This window comes from Drosophila obscura, unplaced genomic scaffold, assembly GCF_018151105.1.
Source record: "Drosophila obscura isolate BZ-5 IFL unplaced genomic scaffold, ASM1815110v1 contig_150, whole genome shotgun sequence".
NCBI lineage: Eukaryota > Metazoa > Arthropoda > Insecta > Diptera > Drosophilidae > Drosophila > Drosophila obscura.
The window spans coordinates 12,303,319-12,331,077 of record NW_024542736.1 but is presented as its reverse complement, the minus strand read 5'-3'; the positions used below and the strand labels follow the sequence as shown (position 1 = coordinate 12,331,077).

Genomic DNA, 27,759 nt, shown 5'->3' with positions numbered 1-27,759 from the left:
AACAGCAGCAGCCACAAATTAGGGGCGTGGCTGTGCGACTGCTTTGATGTATTTGTGTGTGAAAACTTTCAATCCGACGTTAAATTAATTAGATGAAATAATTACACAGTCCCCGGAAGGTGGTGGGGGAGGAAGTGCGTGCGCCTGACTCTCAAAGGAAGCACTCAGGCAGATTGGAATGCGGTTGCTCAGATGAATTCTTGCTCAACTTCAGAAACACCTTTGCCAGAACTCAGCCGAACTCTCTCTCTCAATGCCCAGTGCACTACAAAGGCGAACTGCACTCTTTCAACACAGCCACAGCCGCAAGAGCCAACTGCAGAAGGATGGATGCTCTGGCCCCAAATGCCCAAACCCCCTTCAACACTTTCACCACTCTATTTGTGAACCATTGCAGGGCATTTTAATCAATTGTAGCAGGCAACAGAGGCTTCCCCTTAGACATCTGCTTGGTCAGTAAAGATATTTTAATTTGTGTTTCAGTCTTTCATTTGGATTTTATGGGAGTTATTATGCCAGTTGCAAAACAATTTGATACGAAGAACACTGACTACACATAGCATGGGCCTGGGTCTGGGCCTGGGCCTGGACCTGAAGCTGGCACATTTATTTGTGTGTGAGCAAAAGTTTTAAATTAAATTCTAGTTACTACTATGCGTGAGGCTGCAGCCAGAGCGATGCACCAGCTGCAGTCTGACCCAAATGCCAGGCCAACTTCACTCTGCTGCCCTGCAGGGAGCTGGTTCCGTAGCAAAGAACCCTCGATACTACTGGGAAGCCATTGAATCTCTGCCAACTCAATGTTTTTCCTGTTGCCTGCTGCAAAGCCGATTCGAAATCGCTTTTGGACAGCAGTACTTGCAGTCGTTCTGTTGTCCTGTTCCATCATAATACAATTTTTATAATTTAATCAAGCTGAGAGCCAGAGCCAGACTCACTCTGTACGGAGTCCTGGCTGCCTCTCGCTCTGTCTGGTGTGTGTGTGTGGCATCATCACTTGATGTGCAAATAAAAATAAGTGCGACAATAAAACAAAAGCCAAACAGAAGCATAGCCGTGAGTGGAGATTAACAATGGAGGCGTCTCGCAGCTTTTACGACCGATGTGATGCGATGTGATGCCACTGCTATAGTCACTGCTCCATGGCCATGCCCATGCCACTGCCACGCATTTGTCATACACTTTTCGGGGCAATAAAAAAGGGTCCTGTGACGGGTTCCCCCAATGGCGTCGTCTGTTTGCCTTTGTTTGGCTTTTATTGCCGTCGCTTGTCAAAAATGGAAAGCCTTGCGCCAATCTCTCTCCCTCGCACTCTCAACGTTTTTTAAAGCGCACTCAGAGGATTGACTTGGCTTTAATGCCTGCAGAGAATGATGGTGGTCATAAATCTATTAATTTTCATTACGCAATTACAAGCAGCCGCAGCCGCAGCAGTAGCAGCAGCATGTCAGAAGGTCAACGTGTGCGTGTGCTAATTACAGGACACGGGCTCACATACATAGATGGAGCGAAACCAGCGACGGGGACAGGCACAGCAGACAGTAACAAAACCCACGAATACCAAATACGAGTATGATCAATCAAAATTCCGACACGTAACTGGGTTACGGCTCCGATGGTTGTGTGATGCGTGAATGCGTGATGCCAATACGAGTGTGTTGGCCTTGCTGCAGGGCCTCATGAATGCATTGATTAATTGCCCATAGACATATACAAATTTATCGTATAAATATTAAAATGGATTCAACGATTTTTCAACATTTCAAACGGATGGAGTGAGTGTGAAAGGGGGAGGGAGAAAGCAGCTGGGGGGGGAGGCACGTGTGTGGCACTCAGGCACGCAGAAAGCCAGACAGAAAACCAATTCGACAGTTAGTCGGCTTAGGGCCTACTATACACGAAATCCCTTCATTGATGTATCGCTCGGATTGGGTTGGGACTGGGACTGGGGCTGGGGCTTGGCGCTCTATCAAACATTTGATACTCATGAATATTTTAAAAGCGATTGCGAAGCAGCAACAACTGCGGAAATAAATGCAATACATTTGAATAAACAGGCTTACACATACTTAAACAACTGCACATGTCGCATATACAATTGAATCCCAGTGTAAGTATCTATCTGTGTTCCTGTGATCCTGTGTGCATGTGTGTGGATGGGATGAGAAATTTGTTGCTGGCTCTGTGAACAATTTATATCCGATTTTAGTATTGAATTTCTGCTAAGTCAAAGCCAAGTGAACTTTGTTGTTGTCCTGTTGTTGAGTTGAGTGGAATCGGGTTCAGATTTTTGGTTCGGCTTGGGTTTGGGGATTGTTTTGAGGATTGGGTCCGTTTCCAGGCAACTAGCACCAGAGATTATCTCAAAGCACAAATACACAAATAATCGTATATGTATATGCATGTGCTGCTGTACGTTCAATGGCAAATGTGTCATGCATCGGTTGACTGCCGGTTGGCAAGTAGCAATCGGATATTATTTATGAAATATTCAACTACACAGAACACAATGCCCTAACAAGCTCAATGATTGTGCCTATTAGCGAGTAGAGATCTAAATCAAGCCGATCCGATACCATTCACATGTTCAACAAAAGGCAAAAGGCAGCCACGTTGCCAACGAAATTTTGCCTAATTAAAGCGAAATATGAATAAGCAGCAGGAATAGTAGGCAAAAACCCGACACAAAGGAGCAAGCAATGTGCTCACGTAATTGCCGGAGAAATCTAATCAGACTTTCTGATGTGGCTGCCACAAACGGAGTCATGTGTGTGGCAGTATGGGGGAGGCAGCGGGCTCAAGGTCCCACGCACAAATGGAAATGCATAAATCAAATGGCTGGAGATTTGGTAACCAAGCAGAGATAAACGCGTATTATTATGCCGTCAGATTGGGATTGGTGGCGGGGCTGGGCTTGGGGCTGGGGCTTGGGCTTGGGGTGTGGGAAAGCTGATTCATGTTTCTTATCATCCATCAATCAATCGGCAGGGCGAGGATGTGGCCATTATTAATAGTCCTGCCTTGGCAGGATACCATTTAAGCAGAACCCAGCCTAGGGACTGATTTACATTTGGTTGTAGCTGCTGCTGCTCCTGCAGCTCCTGCAGCTGCTCAAAACTTGCGAAACAATTTATCGAGCGGAACACAAACACACACCACACTCACACTCACAAGTATGTACACAAAAACACAGGGAAACACACACATACACACACACACACACAACTGATGCAAATGAATGTCGACAGGCACAGCCCCGAAAGGCTGCAAAAACTTTTCCCAGCTACAAAATGGAGAGTGCAAGACTCAGATTGGAACTCAGACACGAAAGGGGACAGAGCCAAGCAGGCAGGCCAGCAGGCAGGCAGACAGAGACAGAGAGAGAGAGGAGCAACCAAGTATTGTTGTGGCCGGGCCACTTGGCGCATTCCAGACAAGTGAAAACTTGACAAACTGGGTCAACGTCAGACCAGAGGCCCCGTCCCGTCCTCTTACTCACTCTCCATAGAGAGGTGGCCTTTGGCCCAGAATCCCTGCTCTAGCATGAAAATCAATCTAAATGCAGGCCACAAAGCTGTGCTCGTCTGGGCTTTTGGCATTCAATTAATGCATTAAAGGCTTATGGCTCACACAGATGAGAGACACAGAATCCATTAATTATGTTTAATTGAGAAATGTGTGTCGCGGATTTGAGGGCTCGACAACCGGTGTCAGCGCGGCAAGGAGAGCCGCCAGTGATTAGGTTTTGTGGTGTTATCTGACGTCTTCAGGCGCACCATCCTTGGCTCTGTGGAGTGGGGTATGCATCTGCATTGAATTCGTGACAATCTCAAGTAGTTTCAAGTCATGCAAATGTGCGTTGGGCAAATGCAAGACAAAATATAATTTAATTTGCACATTCAGCGCCATGTACTCGGCTTCTCTCAGTTTTTGGGGGTACTGCGTACTGGGTTTGGTGGGGGAGGGGGGGACTCTGTGGGTGGCCAAGTCAAAGGCAAAACAGCTGGTGGCCCGCAGTAAACGTTGACCGCATGATTTGTATCACAAATGGGCCACAAATGGCCACAATGCACACTCTCCTCCAACACACAAACAGGCACCCATAGAGGCAGGGAGAGGGAGCTCATAGAGTGCCCAGTGCAAACATTTATTGCTAATTGCCGAAAGGACATTTGCATAAACTTAACAAAACCCAAAGTTTTCCATGTAGGCAAACAAACAAACGACAACTTGACCACACACAAACGAGGCAACGAACAAACGAACGTCTTGGGGTGTGTGTGTGTTTGTGTGTGTGTGTGTGTTTGGCATGGTGGTGGGCGTGGCACGTGCAATTTGCTGCCCAATTGGGGCAACTATCCAACGATCTGAACATAGTACAGTTCTAGGCGCACGCCCCACTCCCCCCCTCTGGGCAGGTACCCCAATTAACAGTTCATAATTGATTGCTCCTGCAGTTGGATCGAGTTATAAAACGTTTTAAATGTGGCCAACGAGGAGACACCCCATAAAGTGACAGAGGAAATGCTTCTCTAGCAAATAAATGTGAGCATTTTCCCTGTTCCTGCCTGCCGCAACATCTCTCTCTCTCTCTCTCTCTCTCTCTCTTTATCTCTATATTTCTGTCTAATTAGAGTGAGTGCATGCGGCACCTGTGCATTTTATTGGCTTTAATTGCCACCGCCGTCACATGCGGCGTATGAGTAATGGCGATTTAGACACGACGCGAGGAGCACACGAATGTATGCAACACATTCGCAACTCAAACTATTTGCTATGCAATGAACGACTGGCCCATTTAAGTGCTTATAGAGAGTGGGTGATGGTGGTGGAGTGGGATGGGGTGGGGTGGGGTTGGGGTGGCATAGGCGTAGACCGGTTTACACGAGAAAGACCAACGCGTGGCCTGTCCATTTGTCCTTTTATCGCACACGCACATAAATTGACCAAATTAATGCGAAAACGGAACACGCGCTGGGAATGGAATGGAATGGATTGGAAGGATGGTAGGTTTTGGTTTGGTTTGGTCTGGTATGGTGTGGTATGCCAGGTCTGCTCTGGTCTGTGTGGGTATTTTAATGAAGTGCTCGACGCAGGCCTTTTATTCAGACTTTTCTTTGAGTTCGACTTTTCCCCTAACGATGACATCAATGAGGAGTCTCTCTCCAGCTCCAGCTCCAGCTCCATTGCCGTCTCCGGCTCGACAGAAGATTTGGCTAAGTGCCCTTATCAAAGTGACAACAGGCACAACAATTTTCCCGTTTCTCGTTTTGTGCCACATGCTTTGCATTTGTGTCTGTGTATATGCCCCTGTCATCGGTTGCCTTTTGTTATGCGTTTAAGTGGAGACTGCCTTCCTTTTATGTCACTTTCCACAGCTCCTTCTTTCTCTCAATCTCTCTGTTTCTCCGTCTCTCCGTGTCTCTGTGTTTTGTCGGAATGCGGCCTGCCTGCCAGAAGCGGTCAATGGATCAGCATTGCAATGCGATGGCATCTCTTGAGTTTCAGCACGCACAACATCTTGATTTGAGTGCAATTACGAATGAATCGCTTGGCATGTGCAGACACCGTCCATAGAAATTATCAGGCCAGGCAAAAATTTGTTTATGTGGCAATAGGCCAACCGAATAGCGCAAAACAAAAAAACTATTAGCATAAAATTCAAGGCAAACCAGGAAGCCGAACCAATCCACAGTTGAAAACAGAAAAAGATGCAGTTGGAGCCATCACGGGAAGGAGCAGCAGGCAGCAGCAGGCAGCAGCAGGCAGCAGGGCCACAGACTGACAAGAAAAGTCGGTTGGTGAGGAAACGACGCTATATAGCAATGTCTATGGCAGTCGTGAGTCTGAGGCTGTGTCTGTCTGTCTGTGTGTTGTTCCACATAAAGCACAGGAAATTGTATTTTTATGGCCCTCCACAAAAATGGGAACTACGAGTGAGACAGACAGACAGACAGATAGATAGATATACAGATAGAGAGAGAGCGAGAGCGTTAGAGAGAGGGAAATGAAAATCTGTTTATGAAGTCATTGTGCCGCCAATGGCGCTATCAAAGCCACCGCCAACTGCTCCTGTTCCTCCTGCAGCTCCTCCTGCAGCGCCTCCTGCTGTTGCAACCGGAAGATTCCCCTCTCGTCTCCGCGTCTGCAGCGTACTGGCATCTGTGTGCGGCTTTTATTTTGGAATTCCGTTGCAGTGCTTTGCTGACTCTTGGTGGACGCTTTCGGGCCATGCCGTATTTGCCATTTAAATGGAAAATTTCGAGTGGCATTTGCAAACAAAACGTGGCCGAAACGTGGCGAAAAGTGGGTGAAAATAAGCCACGACAGCAGCAGCGGTGGCGCCTGGCGCCTGGCGGGAGGGAATGTGAAAATGTCTACGAGAAATAGCGGGGAAAATTACAAAGAGGGGACGCGTCGGGGATCGGAGCTCTGGAGCCCGAGCTCTGCAATTTTTGCAATTACAAGCCGGCAATTTTCATTGTTACAGCCAGTAATGAAAATGGCTGCAACCATTTTTGGCTTAGCCCGAGCATTTTATATTAATTAATATTAAACATAAGCCGACGCAGAGCCAGGGGAAGGGGGAAATTAAATTTGCATTTTGACGCTGCAATTTGATTGATGAAAAATGTAATTAGTTGCAGGAAAAAGTGGAGCTGAGCAGGCAAAAGCATACCATGCCCATAATGGCGAATATCCCCAGCAAAACTGATGCTCAAAGTCGGGAGCTGCAGCTCCCAGCCAGAGCCGTGGCTCCATCTTAAATTACCCCAGACCCAGCCCCAGCAACAAAAAATTAATGACAAGCCCTCCGCCGCCATCTGGTTGAGTGAACTGTCGGCATTTGTCTTGGCCAGAAGTTGCCGGAATTCATTACCAAAACGAAAGTTGCACAGCTGCGCACAGTCCCCCATGCCCAGCAGCAGACCGCAGCAACTTGTCCATCTCGATTCGGGCACTTAAGAGCATCTCCCTCGTATTGACATGGAGTCGGGCACCAGCTAAAAGGCAGCGCAAATAAAACTCGAGCTTTTTTGTGGTCATTTCATTATCGAGCTGCTGCAGCTGCAGCTGCTGCTGTAGCAGCGGTTGATGTTGCAAATGTTGCAAACAATCAAACTGAATGCAACAAAATATTTTAACACTCCCTCAGCACCCCTGCACTGCCGCTCAGACAGCCAGAAAGAAAGACAGCTCCAGCCGGGGTGGCTCTAAATGAATCGCAATGCAGGGTACAATGCCACTCGGCTTGGCATTGTCCTGCTTAATGTTGTTAGCTGCTGCTGCTGCTGCGAAGGGAGATGCGGCATTTATTTGCCCCAATGTCATTCAAGCTGACAGCGGGGTCGGTGCGGGACTCAGCCAGCCAGCCAATCAGTTGACTTGGCTTCCACTCTTCTGGTGAATAAACAAGCCAAAATCACAACAACAACCAAAACGGGGAAGAAAGCAGAAACACGCGCTGGGAGGTCGAAGCTTAAGATACCCTTTTGGTTCCTATAAAGTCTTATTCCTATAAGAACATTGGAGATCTCATTGATTGTCACTATGTCTAGTGATCCTCTTTGGAGGATGCTTCCTAAAGCAAAGAAAATAAATGTGCAACTGTTGGAAGAGTCTGTATTCTGTCTGTATTTATGGCTTAATGGGATCCTCTCTCCATTGCAAGAGTATCCCAAACTAAACGGAGACGCGAATTGAAATGAAGGACGAGCGCGACGACAGACGCAGAATATTTTTGTACTGCAAACTTTTTCACTTTTCGCTTCGCTTTGCTTCGTTTTGGATTTTATTTTGGTTTATTTTCCATTTGATTTTCTCTATTTTTCGTTGCTGTTCGTTTTTTTTTTTTGTGTGTTCTGGGTGTCTCCTTTTTTGCCATTTTCCATTTTGATAAATTACGCTGTGCGTCATGGCAACGCCCACGGGCTGGATTGTTAGCCGTGTCGAGTGGGCGTGTCGGCCAAATGCTAGCCCATTAAGCGTCGCTGCCCCACTAACCCCACCCCACCCCACTCGGATGCAGCTGCTGACCCAAAATGATGCTGGTTCGAGCTTTCTGGCGCACCTGAAGGAGCCCCACCCACCACAGCCAGTCGATTCTATTTAATTACTGTTTATGCATAATGATCGTTAGTTTTGCCTAATTAAGCACCACTCGCCCGGCAATGATAATATTTTCGAAACTATTTTCGGGCCAGGACGATAGATGCAATGCACTGCAATGCGATGCGATGCGATGGCTCTGCTGTTAGGGCTGCCAGGTTGTCAGTTGTCCGTTTGTGGAGGCAGCAACACCTCAAATTGAAATGGAATTGCATTGGGTGCACAATAAATTATGCAAATGCAGCAATTACGACACTGGCCTGGCCCAGTTTGGTACAGCTTTTGGGTGCTACTCGTACTCCTCGATTAGTTCGACTTTGTCACCTGTCAGGCCATTGGGCAATGCAAAAACATTTACCAATTTACATAAAATTTGTATGCTCATTTGCTAAATTCACAAATTAATTGCCGACACACGCACACGTACCACTAAGGAGCAAAAACCATTACGCATACGCCGCGTGGGCTGCCAGTAAATTAACTACTGCTTAAATGAGATAGGGCAGCCGCACTTAATGATGGGTTCTGAATGGCCTCTCGCAGTCAGAGCGCTGCAAAGCACTGCGCTCTACTTTGGATTTATCTTTGGATCGCATTGATAGACTAATGAAAATGGAGGCTCCATTGAGAGCGAGCTCTAATCTAATGTAAGTCCAATGTAATCCTTCAACGAATACAATGCAAAAGGCAGCAATTACTTGAAGCAGTGATGACTTTAAGCTGCTTGCCAGCACCTGCTGTGCCGCAGCCTCAAAATTGTAATTTCCTGAATTGCAGTTTTGAATACACAATTCCCACCCATTCAGTGGGGAGACTACACAGCAGACGACGACGACGACGACGTGCTTATTGGAGCTGGGTTGGTGCGGAGGGGAGCGGACACAACTCTGGATGCTCGAGTGGACAGGTAATGGAAGCTGTCAGAAACTGCGACATCAACGCTGTCATTCGTTGGGTTTTTTTTTTGTACTGCTCAAACACAAAAAAAAAAATAAACACAGACAAAAAGCGTAAAAGAAAATGTTGAAATGCGTGAAAGGAAGGAAAATGTACTCGCCGAAGCCGCATTGCATGCAAATTTGTTCCCCTGGACGCAAATAATACAATTTTAATGGCATTAATAAAAACAATTTTCATAAATGAATCAATGAAACCAACAAAGGGAGCAGACATCCTCCTCTGCCCTCCTCATTCAGTGAGCCGCATCAAATGTTTTTGTATGCCAAAGTAGCTTAAAATGTTCAGTTCCAGACACTTTTCCATTTCCATTTGCAGCTTGATTTTATTTTGTTGGTACTCGTCCATTGATGGTCCAAGCGGTGTTGGCCAAAGTTATATGCTTGAAGTTTTTATGGTATTCGACACGGCGGCAAAGTTTGCAGACCAATATTGAACTCGAGCACGGATTAGAATCGCTCAACGGTCAGTGGGAGCCAACTGCAGCTCGTTTGGGTGGTGGTGGGGGGTAGGGGTGCCCGTTTATGACCGCTTTTCCGTAATTTCTATTATTTTCCATGGCTCTGGCTGTGAAACACTCGAAAGCAAACAATTAAATGTCCAGACTGCGCCCGTGGGCATGCTGTGAACAGAACAAATTGAGGTCAGGCCGAGAACGGGTGAAATGGCAGCACCAGCAGCAGAAGCAGCAGCAGCCGCAGCACCAGCCGCAGCAGAGTGTGGCAGCAAACAGCAGCAGAATGGGAAAACCCAAACAACAGTTAAAAGAAAATTGGCTGCTACAAGCGACCACAAAATGAAGTCGGCTGGGAGTAGAAGCAGCATCCAGACCGAGAGACCTCAAGGCTGAGGCGCTGAGGAGCTGAATGCTGGAAACTGGGATGCTGGGATGCTAGGATGCTGGGGACCTGGCCATGGCCACACGCCAGACACTTGTATTTTTTGGGGTCATAAAAGCAAGAGAAAATTGTGCTAATTAACCCTAAAAGAAAGGGTCTCTGTGTGGGTGGATTTTTTGCCTAGATTCTTCCTCTGTGTTGTTAGGCTTTCACTCTCCCTCGCTCCCTCTCTCTCTTTCTCTCTCTTCTATCCTCTGAGGGCGTGTGTAGGAGTGCATTTAAAATTATTATGCACATTATTGCTGCTCATTGTTTTAATAACCCAATTATTATACAACAAACAGCCGAGTCAAGCGACAGGATGCCACAATAGACCCAAATCTGTTTGCTGACTTAATGTTGTGGCAAATGCAAAAAGTAGTTTTTATTATGCTCGTTGTCAAGTGGCCATAACACGCATGCGACACGTTGCCCCCACCCCACAGCCCCGCCCAACAAATATGAGTAATTAGCCGTAAAAATACAAACAATATAATATTTAGCATGTGATTACAGGTTGCTGTGGTGGTATCGCTATGATAGCCAGCCAGCGTCGCCTGTTGTGCCACAAACAATGAATCACAAACGATTGCCCAACAACTTTTAATGTGTGTTGGCAGGCAGCAAAATGGAAAACAGGCAAAACAGCGAAAGCAAACACAAACACTCTCACCACCCCAGCTCAAAGGAAAACCCGGTCAAACCAAAGTAAGGAAATGCCGTCCGGGCTACGGATTTGTGTGTGTGTGTGGGCAAACGAAATTTAGGAGGGAATGGCAAACCAAAGAGAAAGCAAAACGAATGCCCAGCAACACCTAAACAAACAGCACGTAGCTCCCTGGATGGCCCTGATTCTGATTCTTCGTCCCACCAAGAGAGAGGCGCCGGAACTCTGTTGGTCTTTAATAAATTTTGCGGATAGCTGATGGCGTGTGTTGTGTGGGTGGGGGGTGGCGGAAAGATAGTAAGAAAATATGTATAAAAGTGCTTATGAGGAGAATTACTATCAAAATGGCATTAGGCAGCCTTGCAGTAAATGCCAGCAACTAAATTTAAATTTAAGCGGTTGCCACGAACAACGAAACCAAACAGGAAGCCGCTGGGTGGGAGGAAGAGTTCCAGGGACACTTGCTTGGGGGTGTGGTATGCAGATACAGTTACAGATACATAGGTAAGCCATACGTACATATGTACGTGTGTACTCACAGCGGATGTGCGTGTTTCCAGGCTGACTGGCTGCCTGGCTGCCTGGCTGCCACCGCTCCGCCGCTCCACATCCTGCTGCCGCAAAGTCATTTGGTGGCTTATGTCCCACCTGTCAACCCGCCATCCTCACCCCATCCGACAGGAAAATAGCTAACCAACCAACAAACAAACAAAAGTGTATTGAGTTAAGGTGAAAAATATGCAAAAGGCAAACAGTGCCGAAAAAACAAAGCCCCCCAAACGTGGCAGCACACGCACACACACACACACACACACTCACACGAAAAGCCAAACAAGTTGCCGCTGATCATTTATAATGCGTTTGCGTTAACGGTGCGTATGAGTAACATGCCTTTCCACTACCAGCCAGGACTTCTTTTGGCTGTTTCGCCGTTGCTGTTGGTAATGGTTCGTGTGTTGTCACTGCTGCGTGTGCTTCTGCCATTAGCATTACTTTGTTTAACGCCTGGATAGACTGCGCTGCTCTACTCTGGTGTGGTGTGGTCTAGTCTGGTCTCCCAGACAGTTGAATGCCCGATGCCCCCGACCAGAATAGCTTTCCTCGAAGACTTCTTCAACGAATATGAACTTTCCAATCAACATTGGTAATAACATGTGCGAGGAGGTGGCAGGCGAGACCATTAAACGCCTTAACAATTCTGAGAAAGTGTATCCGCTGCTCGACTTTCCAGTTGAAGAATCTTTCGACATGATTTTTTTCCTTTGACTTCTGCTGAAGAGCGCATAAATAGACTTGGCCCCCCACCCCATTCACGCTTTTCCTCGTCACTGCTCTGACGCTCCGAGACGATGATAAATTAATTGGTTTTTTATTTATGACGCCATGCCCGTGCGGGTGCCGGTGCCCGTGCGAGGGTATTCACATTGGCATGGTATCGGCTTCTGAGTATTTTGGCATATTGTCGCCCCCAATGTCTGCTGCTGTTGCTGCTGCTGCTACTGCTGCTGATTCTCCTCCAGCCTTCACTGCCTCTGGTGCTGATGTGTGAAATGGTCTTTTTGTTCGTTGGCTTGTTTCATTGGCTGCTAATTGATTTACGCCCAGACGTTGGCTGTCATCGATTGATTGAGAGCAATAAACTGTTGACCTGGTCTGGCCTGGCCTGGCCTGGCCCACTGGTCTCGTCTCCTGAGGGACATCTTAAAGAGCCGAAAGACTGATTGGGTATGCAGGCAGGGTGTCTTGTCCACTGGCCATTGGCCATTGGCTCTGACAATTTATTAGCAAATGTAATGAGCAAAGTTTATTAGACGGCAGCTGGATCGTGTGTGCAAATAATTGAAATTTACATGCACACCGGACTCACGAGCATATCCTCTTGACCTCTGCCTCCTCTCTCTATGTCTGTGTTTATGTGTGTAAAGGTAATGCAAACAATTGTCATCATTATAATAGCAACAGGGATGTACAATGTACACACACACAGATGACACACAGAAGGCAGGAGGCAGCAGCCGTTCATGTGCATCTGTGGGACAATAAATAAAGACAATTCGCAGCTGCAATTATTATGAGACTTGATAAGCTCTAAGCACTGCCACACTCTCGTGTATGTATGTGGCCTGCCAGTGGAAGGCCAGGAATTCAATGCTAAATGTAGGTCACAGGCTGATCAAAATGTCTACCAGAATCTTAAATGGTTTGCCAGGCGTCCGCTCTCAATTCGCATGACAATGATGGGCACTACTCTGGCTGCACTTGATGAAATTCCATCGGCCTTAAATTGTCACCCATCGACAGCTTATTCGATTCAAAGACGTAGGCGCTCAAACGGCAGTCAGTTAATGCGCCAGCCACTGCTGCATTCAGCTTAAATGTGCCTCGAATTAGTGTGCACATGTGAAATAGTATTTAAGGCCCGACTCCGACTGCGACTGCGACTGGGAGTGGGACTGCGACTGGGAGAAATGTTAAGTGCTCTGTGGTCCGGAGTGCATAAAGCAGCCTGCGTTGCTTTGCCTGACACAGACACAGAACTTGTGGCCATTGCCTGTGGCCTGGCAATTTCGGAAACCAATTTTGCCAAAACCATCGAAATGCCTTTGAAAACATTCGAATAGCAATAGAAAGAGTAGGAGTTAGAGAGGAGCCAAGCCGAGAGCATATGAACATTTGGTGTCATTAGTAAGAGCTTAGAAACACACACACAGACACACACAGGCACACTGGCACACCCACACAGTGACAGTCAGTGAGACAATCAATGGCAAAAATTAGACTAATGAAAACAAATGGATATCTGGATTAATCCAATACTGTCGCCTTATTTATAGACACAAAGTGGAAATAGAACCACAAAAAGACAGCGTCATTGTGACCCACTTCATGGGGTTCTGTTGAGTTTTAAGCATAGGTAGGGAGAGGAGGGGCTAGTAGGGGGCTTTCCACGGCAAACCACTTCATTAGCAGAGCCACAAAAAGTGCACATCATCGTGGGGCAGACAGCCCCCCAAATCGATACGGAAGAGAGGGAACGGAGTCAAGTGTCATTAGTTGTGTTAGTGGGGGGCAGGAAGGGTATGCTATGGTATCATTTTTATTCAGTTCCATCACGCAAACAGACAGACAGACAGACAGATAGAGCGGAGGGGAATGCGAATGCTCTACAATAAAATGATAAACTGGCAGCAGTTGCTGCTGCTGCTGCCACTTCTTTTAGTTCTTCCTCTGTTGGTTGCAGCTAAGCTTATAAACAAATAATCATCACGCATTTTAATGAGCAAACCAAGCGCTTAATAGCCCCATGGTTAATGTTGTAAGCGAGAACAGAACCTTCTATGCTGCTGACGCTGATGCTGCCTCATCCGTCTGACAGCTGCCACAGCACGCGCCAGCAAAAATAGTTGCTGGCATGGGGAGCCGAGCGAAGCCCCAGACAGCAGCAATTTGCATCAGAGGCATTCAAGTTTTGCATGCTTTGTAATTAAAATAATAAACACGCGCAAAATGCATTAGAAAATTTATCCAAGGGCTTAGCGAGAAGGGGAGCACACATATAGTGGGTGGGAGGAGGGGGGAGGGGAGGCTGGGAGGCTGGCTGCCACATTTACTCGTACTCGTACTCGTATGTCGCCTGGCAATCAAGTGGGCCAACAACCACTTTGGCAGCAACTTTGCCTTGTGGCTGAAAAGCTAGACAACGGCTCACGTTGCGTATACGCAATGCTTGACATTTGTTTGCTCTGCTAAAACGACGAATCTGGCTGGCTCGACCCCTCGCCTATCTCTTGCTGTTGTGCTCCTGCTCCAGCTTCTGCTCCTGTCTCGCTGTTTATCTGTTTATTTGTGTGGCAAAGCGTGTGCCAGTATTTGTGTTGGTTGTTTCACTTAGAGCACTCCCCCAGCTGGCCCCAGGTGTGTGCGGTGGCAGAATGCTGCCACCAGACCCACAATAAGATGCCAGGATGCTGTGTGACCCATTGTTGTGGCATGCGCCCACACACTTGACCTGCAAAAACGGTTACAATGGCAGCCGGCAGGTGGCTGGCAGTGGGCTGGAGGCACATGCTGATCCTATAGGTGGAAAATGCGAGAAAATCCAGCTGGAGATGTGGCCAAAAGTGGGGTGATTGCTTCGATGCTTGTATTTCATTTGCTGCTCCACTCAATCAAGCGAAAATTCAATTCCAATGAGTGCAACCAGCAAATTCGTGGCAGGGCAGGGCAGAGAGAGAGAGAGAGAGGGGGGAGTGAGTGAAAGTTGTGGCCCCAACTGACTTTCACTATGATGCTCAGACCCATTACGATTCACAATTCAGCATTTAAATGTTTCCAAGTACTTGGCCAAAATGACGCTGCCAGAAGCCAGCCGAGGGCCAAACAATGAGACACTTTTGCATTTCCGTCAGTGGCACAGAGCAAAATGGTTTCTGCTAAACACTGCAACAGCAAAGGCAACAGCAGCAGCAACAGCAACAACAGCAATGACACAAAAAAAATATAAAAATTACAAAACGCCAAGAGTGGTGCAACAGAGTGGGTTGTGGTTGGGTTGGGTTGGGTTGGGGTGCTGCCCGAGGTTGACTGAGTGGTTAGCTGCCTGGCCCTGCCCCCTTGCAGCATGCCTCGTGGCATTACAGCTGTAGACGTCAACTGTGTCAGCAGCCACGGCTGTAGATGCTGTGGCTGTTCTGGCGTTGAGTGCGTCTGTCGACGCTCGAGTGTATCAAACACAACGCAACATCAGCTGCAGCTGCAGCACCAACTCTATGTACGACTGTATAGCTGTATGTCTGTATGCATGAGTGTGTGCTTGTGCGGGTGCACTTAAGAGTCACTGTGTCAGTAAACAACTGACCCACTTTGTGATGAACATGCCGCACCACCACCACCACCACCACCAGCTGCTGCTGCTGTTGCTGCTGCTGCACACTCTATTTATCATATTGCATGCCGCACAGCCCACAAAAGCGTAGCGTACTTTTTGGGGAGCAGCAACAGCACACAGCCAACGCGAGACAGATAGAGATGGATGGCTGGCGATACAATAGAACGAGATAGACTGTTAAAAAGAGAGGGGGGTGTGGTGGCGAAGGGGTGAGGAAATATGCGGCATTTAAATAGCGCAAAAATATCTATGAAAATATTTGTTGCTGGTGAGCAGACGTTGCTCGTTCCACTTGCATGTTTGCATTGTTTTTCATTATTTTCGTTTGGTGGCAAAATAAATACGTTTTCCATTATTTTTCCGCTTTCTCTCTTTGTGTCTGTATTTTTGTGTCTGTGTGTGTGTGTGCTATCTAAATTTTTGGAATTTTTGTTTTTGTCAAATGCCAAAGAGATTCCACCCCCTCACTGCCACACGAAAAACTACAGAGAGCCGAAGCCCAAGCCTGAGCCTGAACATTTTCGCTTTTTTGGCATTTTGGCAATTTGTCAGCGCTAATTTCACGTTGATTATCTTATTTTCACAAAACCCAAAATATCTTTATACAGAAGTGTGTAAATGTGCATGTGTATGTATGTCTGTGTACAGTTTGTATTATGTAATCATGACTGGCTCCACTTTTGGACGTTGTCTTTGCTTTTGCTTTTGCTTTGCACAGCATTTTGGCGCTGACAATTAAATGAAAGTAAGATAAATTGTCGCATTTGTTTGCAGTTCAACTTGTCGTTTGTGTTTAATTTAAGCGGAATTGTCTGGGTGTAAGAGTAATGCGAGTGGGAGGAGGCGCTCCGGGTTGGTTGGGCCAATCGACAAGATATTGTGGGCCCTGGACCTGGCATAGCCTGGCATTGCCTGGCTGCCTGTTAGATTGTTTAATTTATTAGACAAGCCAAGTTCGCGGGCATTCGCCTGCCCACAAATATTTGGGCATAAGATAAATTCCCCAATGTCGTGTAATTTCCTTCGGGGGCAGTGGGCGTGCCAAGTGGTTATATCTATGTCAGTGTCTGTCTGTGTGTCCGTGTGTGTGTGTGTGGGCGTAGATAACTGTCTTAGTTTCGATATGTTTGCCTAATGAGTAGACGCTATCCTTGGGCTCTGTTAATAATCAAAAGATTGTGGCATGCTTCACTGCCACGCCCGCATTGCCCCCATGGATGTGCATGCGGGTGCCCATTAGCATACACTTTAAAGTCCCACACCACCACCCCACTACCCCACCATCGCCAACCGCTGAAACACAGACAAACAGCAACATAAGCGTGGCAATTTTAATGTCCTGCGGCAGACTCTCGCGCGTGCAACAGGAGATGGCAACATCAGGCTGGTGGCTGTTGCATGTGGAGTGCTTCCCAGACGGAAGAGCTGTGCCGCCCGCGGCCAAGTTCTTTAATGATGGCCAGAGTTAAGTAATTTTCCTTGTACGTCAGACACGGGCGCGCACGCCAGAGCCAGAGCAAGTGCCAGTGCCCAGAGCCGCTGGCTTAATGCGCTTGTACCTGTCGCAGCTGCAGCCCGCACACACTGCCCCCACAATTGTCAATGGCCGCTGGTGTCATTTGACTCGCAATTAGGGTGGCAGGCGTCACTCCACCTCCAGCTCTACCCCATCCAAGTCCCATCCAAGGCGAGTGTCACCTCTAAGTGGCCCACTACACTCCACGCCAGTTCAGTCCCTGGCTGCTTCTTCGTTTTCTACTCGTACTTGAGCACAATGTAAATTTGATTATCGCACAAGCAAATATTTGTCAGCCAGCCACTCACTCTCTCTTTCGCTTACTCTGATGGGGTGGGGGGGATGGGCACATGGGTTGGATTTTCTATAGGGGATGACATATTTATCTAGACGTTTGTCGCTGACATTTTTCGTCGCTGTTGTTTACTGGCCGAGCAGCATTTGCCTTTCAACTACCAAACTCGGCTTTTGTTTAGCTCGTCATGATTAATTAAAACTTGCTACTCCCCACCCCACCCACACTCTCTCTCTCTCTGACGTTGGTATACCCTTTCTTCCACAGGGTAATTCTTGTTTGGTTTCTTTCTATTTCATTGAGAATTTTTTTCTGAACAAAGCTAGGAAATATCTTTTGTTTTGTAACCGCATCGAACCTGCATTGAAGTGGTTCTTGGCTATAGAGTATCCTCAATGTTGGTGTTACTTTTCGAGGTGTGTTGTTGCTTCCTCTATTAGTGGTGTATTGCCATTGCCATTGGCGTTTCTATTGCTGTGTAGAAGAGTGTTCTGGTGCTGTTGTTGTTTGCTGAATCGCCGCCCGTCCAGTCAAGTCCGAACATGTTTCTTTTTTACCACGCAGCTTTTCAACAAATTACACTCTGGCCTCATCCTCCTCCCCCCCCATGATTGTCAACAACGTTTTAGGAGGGTGGGGCTGGTGCTGGGGCTGGGACTGGGGGCTTAGTCCGGGTATCACACGGGGCCCGGGTGCCTGCTGTAGGCGCGGGGGGAGGCAACAGAATGTTGCGGGCAACGGATTTGGACTCATTAGGCTCGTTCGCTTTCCCCCACAGTAGCTGCTGCTGCTGCTGCTGCTTTCGTTGTCGTTGTCACTGCTGGTGTGAAAATTGCGCAAATATGTATAGCTATGTGTGTGTGTGTGTGTGTGGGCGGGTGTCTATGTGTAAACACAACGCTTAATGAGAAAAGAACTTACTCTGGTATTTGAGTTCCATGTCCCTCACACGAGTGTGTGTGTGTGTGTGTGTTTTTCCTTTCATTTTCGCTGTATTATTATTCCAGAGGGAGGGGCGGCTGATGTCGGCGGCTTTTATTTAGTTAACACCGCTCCGTGCTGGCACAGGGGATGGGCAGGGGGGGTGTTAAAATGGGCGTACCAGGTGACGGACATGCAAACACAGAGCATTGTAATTTCTTTTCGATTTTTCGCTCCTCCCGCTGGCGCTGTGCTGTGTGCGGTTTCAAATTAAAAACCAATATATTTTCACAGCAAATAAAGAAGCAAAGATAATGGCAAAAAGATAGGAAATATCGCTCTGCCTTCAGACTTAAATTTCCTGCAAAAAGTTTATGAAAATTCCGAGCTGAGAAAACAATAAAAAAAAAACTTACAGCCGGAAGCTGCAGTCAAAAAAAATATATAAAGTAATCACAACGATTTAAATTAATTACCATGGGCAGCCACTCGACCATAAATCACCGGATTTTAATTGCTAGCGATGAAAAAAAAGCAAAAGCAAAACGCCCAACATTATTTTAGTTCGATAAACTAATTGAATGGAACAAACTATCGGTTGCAGTCAAGAAATAAATCAGCACAAAGATTATTAGAGCAAATCATAAAATAAATTATGCACATGGTTTTTATTTTATTTTTTTTCCTGTGCTAGCAACCCATAGATCAAAGCAAATGAAGGGAGCATGGTTGCAGGGACAGAGCTTGGAGTGGAGTGGAGTGGCGCCACAGCACAGACAGACTCTCAGTGGCAGTGGCAACAACATCGCTAATTACTTTCTCATTATGCAGGCTATTTAGCTTTAATTACGCTAAGCTGCAAGCCACGACAAGGGCGAAAGCGACACACTCACACACCTCCCCACAGAAGAGTACCTACCAGGACACAGGCACACAGAGAGGATGCCAAGGACCAACACACACACACACACACATTAACACAGAGACACCGACACATTGAGCACACTCGAAGCGTTTCTAAACTAGCAAAAAAAAAAAAAAGAGCGCTCAAATGCTCAAATTTCGTCCGGAAAAGTGGCAACGGCATTTGAGCCTTTCACTTTTCACCTGACGCTGCCGCTCCCGCTGCTGCTCCGGGCACATCCCTGCTGCCTTCAGGCAACTGGCAACTGGCTGCTGGCAACTGGCCCTGGGCCCTCGGCTTCCCTGTCGGCAATTCCAATTTACATGGCAAAATGCGCAGAATTTTCCATTTTAATTTTAGCCAGGGCAAGAGGATGATATGATACCTGCCTCTGTACCTGCCTCTGCCTCTGTTCCTGTCCCTGCCCCTGCCACAGCTCTTGGGCTCACTCAGCGTGCCACTGCAGCGCCAATTTGCTAGCCCCAGTGATGGGACGCGAAGGATGTGTACCAAGGGCCTGCACACTGAGTGCCGCAAGTCTGCAGACGCTGCCCATAATGAGGCTGCCAAGAGAGTGCATTGTGCACGATCAGTTTTCAGATATCAGGCCAGATATCGGTTCGGTTAATTATATCAATATAACAAGGATAAATGGGAGGCACGGAGGAATACTATGGCGAGCACCTGTCCGTGGCAGACTCTATCCACATACATAAATACACCATGTGTGTGCCTGCATGTGTGCCTGTGGATGCTGTGGATGTGTATCCTGTGTATCCCCTGGTTTATTTGCATTTTAATATGGCTCATATTTTATAGGGCTTTCACATTGTTGTAGGTATTATTATATATTCTCTCTTTAAGCCGCATTTGTGTAATGAAACGGAAGGGATTACCACTGGCCGCCGCCGCCGACTGTCGGTTGCCACGGCAACCCTGGCTGGCCCGTGTGCTACCCTTTAGCCACATGCCGCATAACGACTCGACTGCTGCCTGGGTGCATCCATCCATCCCCTGTGCTAAAGTTGAAGTTGAACGAAATTGAAACACATTTGCCTGACAGTTGCCATCAGCTTGGCTTCAATTTGATGTCAGCATTATTGTTTCTGATCCTTTGGGGCCGCTCGTGGCGCGGTAAAGGCCTCTGTCCGCCGTCCGCTGTCCTCCGTCTGGTTGGTTGTATGTTTACCCAAAGCGAAACACTTCAAGTGCCAGTGGCAGGGCCATTGCCATTGCCATTGTCAAGTGGGTATGCATCGCCTAGTTAAAGTAAAGTGTCTCGGGGGGCGTGGCTGGGCACGGGCTGGTGGCTCGGTGCTCGGTGCTCGGGGCATGTGGCATATGAAAAGCTCAATCATATTTCATATTCGCCACTTGTCAGCTTTTATCTCGTGCCTCGAAGCGGCTCCCAACTCCAAGCTCCCAACTCCTGCGGCTTGTCATAATTTCATTATTTGCTGCGTTCAGGCATAAAAAAAGGGATATTGTCTGTCTCTCTGAAGGAGAGGAGAGGAGAGCGTACGAGTATGCGTATGGGTTGTCATGAGCACGATGCTCCCTTGTGCTGTGCTGGCCATCGATGTCTGCTCACGCATCTACTTTCCCTTCAAACCTGACTGAATGTCTATACAAACAGCAGCCTGACAGACGGGATGGGAGGGAATACAGACAGCCAGCCAGATAGACAGGCAGTCATTCACACAGACACACACACATGCGTGCCGCATCCTTTTCAAGCACTTGACTGACGCGCTTGCCACGTGCCTCAAGTTAAGGACGACCATCAAGGGATAACCATGCCCGCTAAAGCCACCCAGTGTCCACCGCTCAACCAGAAGCTTGCGTTTTAATTGGATAATTACTCATCCAATGCAGAATTTTAATTCGAGCTGAAACAGATGCACCGCAGGAGGGCCATGGCCGTGGCCATGACTGTGGCCTGCAGATCGGTTAATATAAGCCAAAGCAGAGTGCATGCAGCCTGTCTGTCCTCCTGTCCCTCTCCACCCACTCTCAAGTGGCTTAACAATTTTCAGCGATTTTCCCCACGCTTTGAGATGCACTGTGGAATGGCATTGCCACACGGAAAATTGCATCGAAATGGTTTCCAAATAGATGCACTGCAAACTGCACGCTCACTCGCTCCAAGAGCCATAAAACGTTGCAACTTGTTGGTGGCACGCACAAAGCCAGAGTCCATTCAATGCAACAGGAATGCTGAAGCAACGCTGGGAGAGGAGAGTGCAGAATGGGAAGCGCAGCAATTGAAAGGCAAATACAGCCAAAGGGTTAACAGCAGGACAACACGACTCAAAGGGGGGTGGAGGTGTGGAATCCGAATGCCCATTGACATCAATGGCTGTTTCTGCGATGGGTCTTAAGCGGTCTAAGCATCGAATCCAGCTGAATGCAAATGATCATTCCTCAACGGCAACAAAGCACCCAATATTATGTCAGGGATTGGTCTGCTTTGTGCTGGTCCATTTTCGGGGGGTACACTTGAGAGTTTAGCGAGTGACATGGCAACGGATCGAAGGGGAGCAGGGGAGCAGCAGCAGCTTACGAAATAGTAGAACAAATAAACAAACAGACGCATCGAAGTGCTGTAATATTTGTAATGCTTTTGACTCTCAGTGGGTGAGCGCAGGGAGCAGGGAGCTGAGGCACTGGAGCATGAATTCAATATTTTTCATCTTTTATACGCTCAGACGAGCTTCTGCTCTGGCAGGATTTCAAAGGGAGCCGAGCAGACAATTTGCCATGGCAGCCAACTCCCTTGGACGCCATGGCACGGCGCGGCCCCTTCGTTGATTAGAATCAACATAAATAAAATTAATTGTTGCCGGGTGAGTCGGTGGGTCGGCTGGTCGGCCTCAATCGGGGGTTGCATTCAATTTGATTATTAGCCAAAGTCAGCGAAGCGCACCACCCATCGCAGCACTGTCCCTGCCTGCCTGTCTGTCTGTCTCTCTGCTGACTGACTGCCTTGACGAGGGGTTGGGCTGTCGTTTGTCTCCGAGTCCGCTTTTCCACTACTTATTTTGGTTTTTGTCGTTTGGCTAATTTGTCCTGTGGCTAGACCTACCAATCCCCTGGGCCCTCGTCCGAATTGCAAGCAATAATTATAATTTATTTTGCAGCGACTGTCTGTCGCTCGATTTGCTTCTTAATTGCCAACTTCTACTTCTACTCGTGTGTGGTTTCCCTTTTTGCGTACGTAAATTGCTGCAATTGTTTGCTGCAGCCAGAGTGGCGCTTCTAGGCGCGGGCGGCACTGCCATTTTGCATCAGGAAATTAAACTGCTCGTACCCAGCGCTCCGTCAGCTAGGGTTCGGGTCTATGCTCATCTGTATGCGCATCGCATAATATGCAAAAATGCCTCAACTGCCCACCCACACCTAAGGCGTCTGGAGCGCGCCCTGTATTCAGCGACGAAAATCATAAATTACACAAAAATTGACCAGGAGCGGGACCAGGGCCTGAACCATACCCTGCCTGCACTTCTATGTGTATCCCCAGGGGCAGTCAGACCGCAGCATTGAGCTCGTATTATGCAAAATATGCGACAAAGTTTCGGGGCGCCACTAAGTGCGGATGGGTGGGTGTAGTGGCAGAGACAAAGCACTGAATCGATAATTTATCAATACAGCCATCAACGTGCCTTAAAAGTTTCTCGAAAGAGTTTCGAGAGCTGCACATAAGCTGCAGGCCATTTCGAAATAATCACCAGAGCCCCAAATCAGAACCCAAAAAACTCCAGCAAAGGCACACAGATACGAGACACGAGACACGAGTACCAGTCGATGGGGCAATGCAACCAGTTGAGTTTCAACTGCCATTGGCAGCGTACCACAATGTCACTGGCACTGCCACTGCCACTGCCATGGCTATTGGCCTGGCTAATGGGCGGGTTTCGTGAGGGTCTGGTGAGAGTCTCTCTCTTTGGCATTGGCATTGGCATTGCCACGACAGCCAGTTGCTGTTGTTTCCTCTATGGCCGGGCTTTCAGCATGATTTCTCAATTGATTGCAAGTGGCGGGCCACAGTCACAGTACCCAGTCCCAGTCCCAGGCCCAGTTCCAGTCGCTGTAGTACACAGTACACAGTAGCAGTAGCAGTAGTCGTGGCCATTGGAGTCATGTCATGCCTAATGCTTATTACCAACACTCGAACGCTTGGCAATTTATGCGAAGAGCCGAAACTGCAACTGCAACTGCAGCTGCAGCTGCCAAAGCCGCTTACGTTGAGACCCTGGTCCTGGCCCTAGTTCTGCCATCGATTTGTTGTTTCTATAATTTTAATTGGAGCCCTGGCCACACAGACCGGAGAGTCGGAGTCGGAGTCAGAGGGAGCGGGACGGGAACTCTGTGTTCAGTTTCCGTCTCGAAATTGGAATGAATTTTTGGCAATTTCAAAAACAAATATTGCTCCATAGGATCTGGTAAGTAAGCTCCTGCTCCTTCTGCTGCTGCTCCTCCACCTGCTGCTGCTCCTCTCCTCCTGCTGCTGATGTTGACTCAGACCCACTCACAGGCATTGGGACACGTTTCAGGACTGGGTCACCTGTGGAGGTGACCAACTGGCATCGACTGTCGGTTGCCAGTGCAAATAGTTTAGTGCATAAAATTGCTTTCATTCAGGTACCCAGCACTGAGACTATCAGTGCAGGGCAGTGCTTGTAGGGGCTCTGACTGGAGCTATGCTGCACCGTAAACATGTTATGTAATTAAAATGCCTTGCAGATATTTTAAGAAAACATTTTGGGGCCGCTTTACGCTTTTGTGTGCACGAAATATTCCATACAAAATAACTTGAGCTCTTCTTTGGACAGGGCCTTGAGCTGCTGCCCTTTTGAAATGGGGTTGGGGTTGGGGACGAGGCTTCTCTCTGTGGCTTGTGCCTGAACTTTTTCAATGGAATGCCCTACACTTTGGCCAGCCCACTTTCGCCTATCATCCTCTTACATAGAGTACTAATACCTCCACTGTTACCTTCTCTCTCTCTGCAGACGTCACAAATCTGGACTACGTTAAGGTGAACGCCGAGGCGGGCAAGAACGTGACCATACCCTGTCCGGGCGTCAACGAGCACTCGCTGGTGGACACGCTTGTGTGGAAGACGGCATCGACGACAATCGCGCAGTTCGCCAACAGGATACCCCTACTGCACAGTCCCAGGGTAAGTGGATATATCCCCCAAAGTGGGCCGCGTTCATGTCATATTAGAATTCATTTCAACACCTAACGATGCTCCCCAGACAGTGCCTCCAGAGTGGCTGGGATATATGTATCCCGACTGCCAGCGCAGCTTGTTCGTGGGGGGGGCGCAAAAACGAAGCTGTTAAAATAATTGATGGCCGCTTGCAGGGCGGCGCTTTGAACTTTGCCAGCCGCCATCCAACAAAGGCGATGACTGCAGGAAAGTGCAGCCCAAGTCGAGAGAACTAAGTGGCCATCAGTGGGGTGGCAGCCAAAAGGGAGCAGGAGGAGCGAGGTCACAGGGCAAGACAGCGCCTCGCCAGACGGCGCGGCTAATATATTTTAAATGTTTGATAGTTGCACTAAAATAAAAGCGACATGGCGCAAAAAAATGTTCAAGTGGCTGCTGCCATCTGGCGGAGGAACAGGAACAGGAACTCAAGCAAAAGGCAGCCCCCACGAATGATTACTCTCTCCGCCTGCGCTGGCTTTAAACGCACTCGTGGGGCCATTGAGGCAGGCAACGGAATGATGAAGTTGCCCCCAGCTCCAGCTCCAGCACCAGCCCCGAAACAAGATGATGGAGAACTCGTGCAGGGACTTTGAGCAGCGAGGCGCGAGCAAGCGAACCTGGGTTCCTGGGTTGCAGCTAGAGCCCAACTATGTGTTAAATGGCAGACTGGGACACTTGAGCTGCAGCCAAAGTTGGTCCCAATCCGTGTCCTGGTCTGGTTCTGGGTCCAGCTTCCTCGGCTTCCTCTCCGGGCTCGCATTTCTTAGCTCTGCGTTGCTCTGCCTGAAGTTTGCTCCACGCCAAGTGCACGACTGCTTCAGAGCCACACCGCCTTGTGCCGGCCCGGCTATTATGTGTATTAAAAGTTTTTCACCTTGGCATAGTAGCTGCTTCATTTTATTACAGCTGACACATAACCCCTCATTCTGCTCCTCCGCCCACTGCGCCCCTGCCCACGCCAACGGAGCTATTAACTTTTGTTTTATGGCCGAGACTAGAAATGATTCATGTTTGTGTGCTCAAGGAGATCCACTTGCCCAAAGGACGAGAGATTTGCCATTAATTCCTTGTCGGCCGAGCACCCAAATCGCTCCTCACTCATGCAAACGAGAAAATGCATGCAATTTGAGTTTACTAGAAAATCGAATGGAAAATTAGAAAAAAAAAATTAAATTCCATATGAAAATTGCTGGCCAAAATATTTGTAGGTCCAGTTTGCAGCAGAATGCAATTAGGCTGCCATACCCTTGGCTTGCCCTCCTCATATACTCGCACGAGCCTGTAACTAAACATCGTTCCATTCCACTGACTCTGATGCCGATGCCGATGCGGATGCTGCAGCTGCAGCTGATGCGGATTGGCCCTGGCCTTGTGGTTGAGTAACTTGTAATTTGGGGCCAAGCATGCAGCAAAAGATTTGGAAGTGAATAACAGGCTCAGGCAGGCGGTGATAAGCCCAGATACTGAGCTACAGCTGCGGTTGGAACTAAGATGAATGGCTTACACTTGGAACGAAAATCATTTTCCAAACTTCAGACTCGGCCATAAATTCACCAGAAATACACACAATTACGGCAGAGCAGTAATCTCTGATAAGAAACCCTTTTAAATTTGACGAAAATCACTCAACGAGCAGCCACTTTGTGGCATCCCACTACAACCAGGTACTTCATGGATACATATTTGCCAAATACATATGTATATCTACCTATGCATATGCATAGATAAAAAGTATTTTCAATTTTATGCAATTATGAAATTTGCTGCAAATCAGAATAGAAAAAGCAAACAAATCTCTTGCTCCCTTCGTTCTGAATGGGAGGAGGCCAGGAGTCTGTCAATTTTCCGGGGGCAAGAACATTTTTGGGTCAAATAACCCAGAAAGTAGATTATGTACAGTGTACACAAATGCTGGCATGTCCAGGGAAAAGTTCAAGCCAAGCCAAGTCGAGTGCTGGAAATGATGAAAACTATTTCTCCCCTACAGTTGCTCATCCGGCCATTTGAGGCTGTCTGCTGGAGTATTGTGTGGGACTGGCCTGCCTGTGTGATGGCTGAGCCGGGTAGACATACATACATATATTTGTACATACTATTTAAAAGTTTGTTTTTGCCTAAGTGGAAACTCTTGTCGGCTGCCCTGTATGTTTTGTCAGGGCCTATCAACGTCTCGGTTTTAGTTTTGGGGCACAAAATTCTAATTAAATTCATTTATTTTTTTGTTGCAGATACAACTTCTATCGGATAATTTCGGGCTGCAGTTCTCCCCATCGCTGGCCAGCGATACATCCGAGTACATATGTCTGGTCAACGATCGTCATATACCGGAGGCGATTGTCGATCTGCTGGTTCAGGGTGAGTTCCTCATCGAATACTTGCGAGTATTATATCAATTTCATTTAAATTATCTGCCGTTTTACGGCATTGCCCCTTGGCCATTGGTCTTTTATTTGTTTTCTTAATGAAACGCATAACTACTGTAATGATTTTTCCGGTTTACTTTGCTGATTTTCCCAGTCCCCCCAACCCCCAACCCTTCGCCTTTGCTGATTTAATTTTCAGATACGTTCTCGTTTCTGTTTATTTTTCGTCCTTCGTTTTTTTCGATTTCTCACTTGTGTTTTCATTGTTGCTGCGTATTCGCCTTGGCATGATTTCCATTTGCATTTCCCAGATATCTGGCAGTTTTTCCACTGCCTTCGCTGCACACGAATTATCCACTGACTCTCATTCTCTCTCTCTGTCTCTCTCTTTGTGTTTCTTTTCTTATTTTCTTAAATGCAGATGTGCCTGATCCACCGGAGCGACCATTGTTGATAAGTTTCACATCCCGCTCCGTGAACTTATCCTGGGCGCACTCGCAGCACCCGCGGAATGCACCCGTCACGCATTTTATTATTGAAACGCGGTAAGTGTTGATGTTGGGGCAAAAACTGGTGGGGGGGGTATGAAAAAGACATGGGCATGGGAAATGGGGAAATGGAGAGCTGCCATGGGGTTGTTTTAAGCTGATGAAGTGGTGTCTGCGGTGGGGAGAATGGTGCTGATGATGGTGACGGTTGTTGCAACAACCATGATGGACATGGACATGATTGACACATGCAAAGCGCCTTTTGCAAGGCTTTTGCTAGGCCGAAGGGATGCATGCCACTGTGGCTGACCCCATTCCCGCTAATGAAAGAGCCCAGGCATCGCTGGCTGCACACAATCTTCAACATCATCATCATCATGATCATCATTATAATCATAATCATGATAATTACCAATCTCATCATGGCTCTAAACCCGCAGAGGGCGACAGGGCGACAGGGCGACAGCTGGTCCTGCCTACGACTTGGACCAGCGTTTGATTATCCCTGCCCTGAGGGCAGCGCCTTTCCTCCCATCCTCGCCAGCACATACACGGACTGGG

At 47.8% G+C, this 27,759-nt stretch overlaps 1 protein-coding gene across 2 annotated transcripts in view; it reads left to right on the top strand.

Annotated features, from left to right (window-relative positions):
• The window catches only part of LOC111066625 (tyrosine-protein phosphatase 99A), a 114,654-nt gene that overhangs the window by 14,677 nt on the left and 72,218 nt on the right, over window positions 1–27,759 (top strand). For both annotated transcript variants that reach the window (XM_041591686.1, XM_041591685.1), the window contains exons 3-5: window positions 24,145–24,314; window positions 26,576–26,702; window positions 27,132–27,255. In XM_041591686.1, coding sequence (XP_041447620.1) covers window positions 24,145–24,314; window positions 26,576–26,702; window positions 27,132–27,255 — 421 coding nt within the window. The remainder of the gene's footprint in view (window positions 1–24,144; window positions 24,315–26,575; window positions 26,703–27,131; window positions 27,256–27,759) is intronic.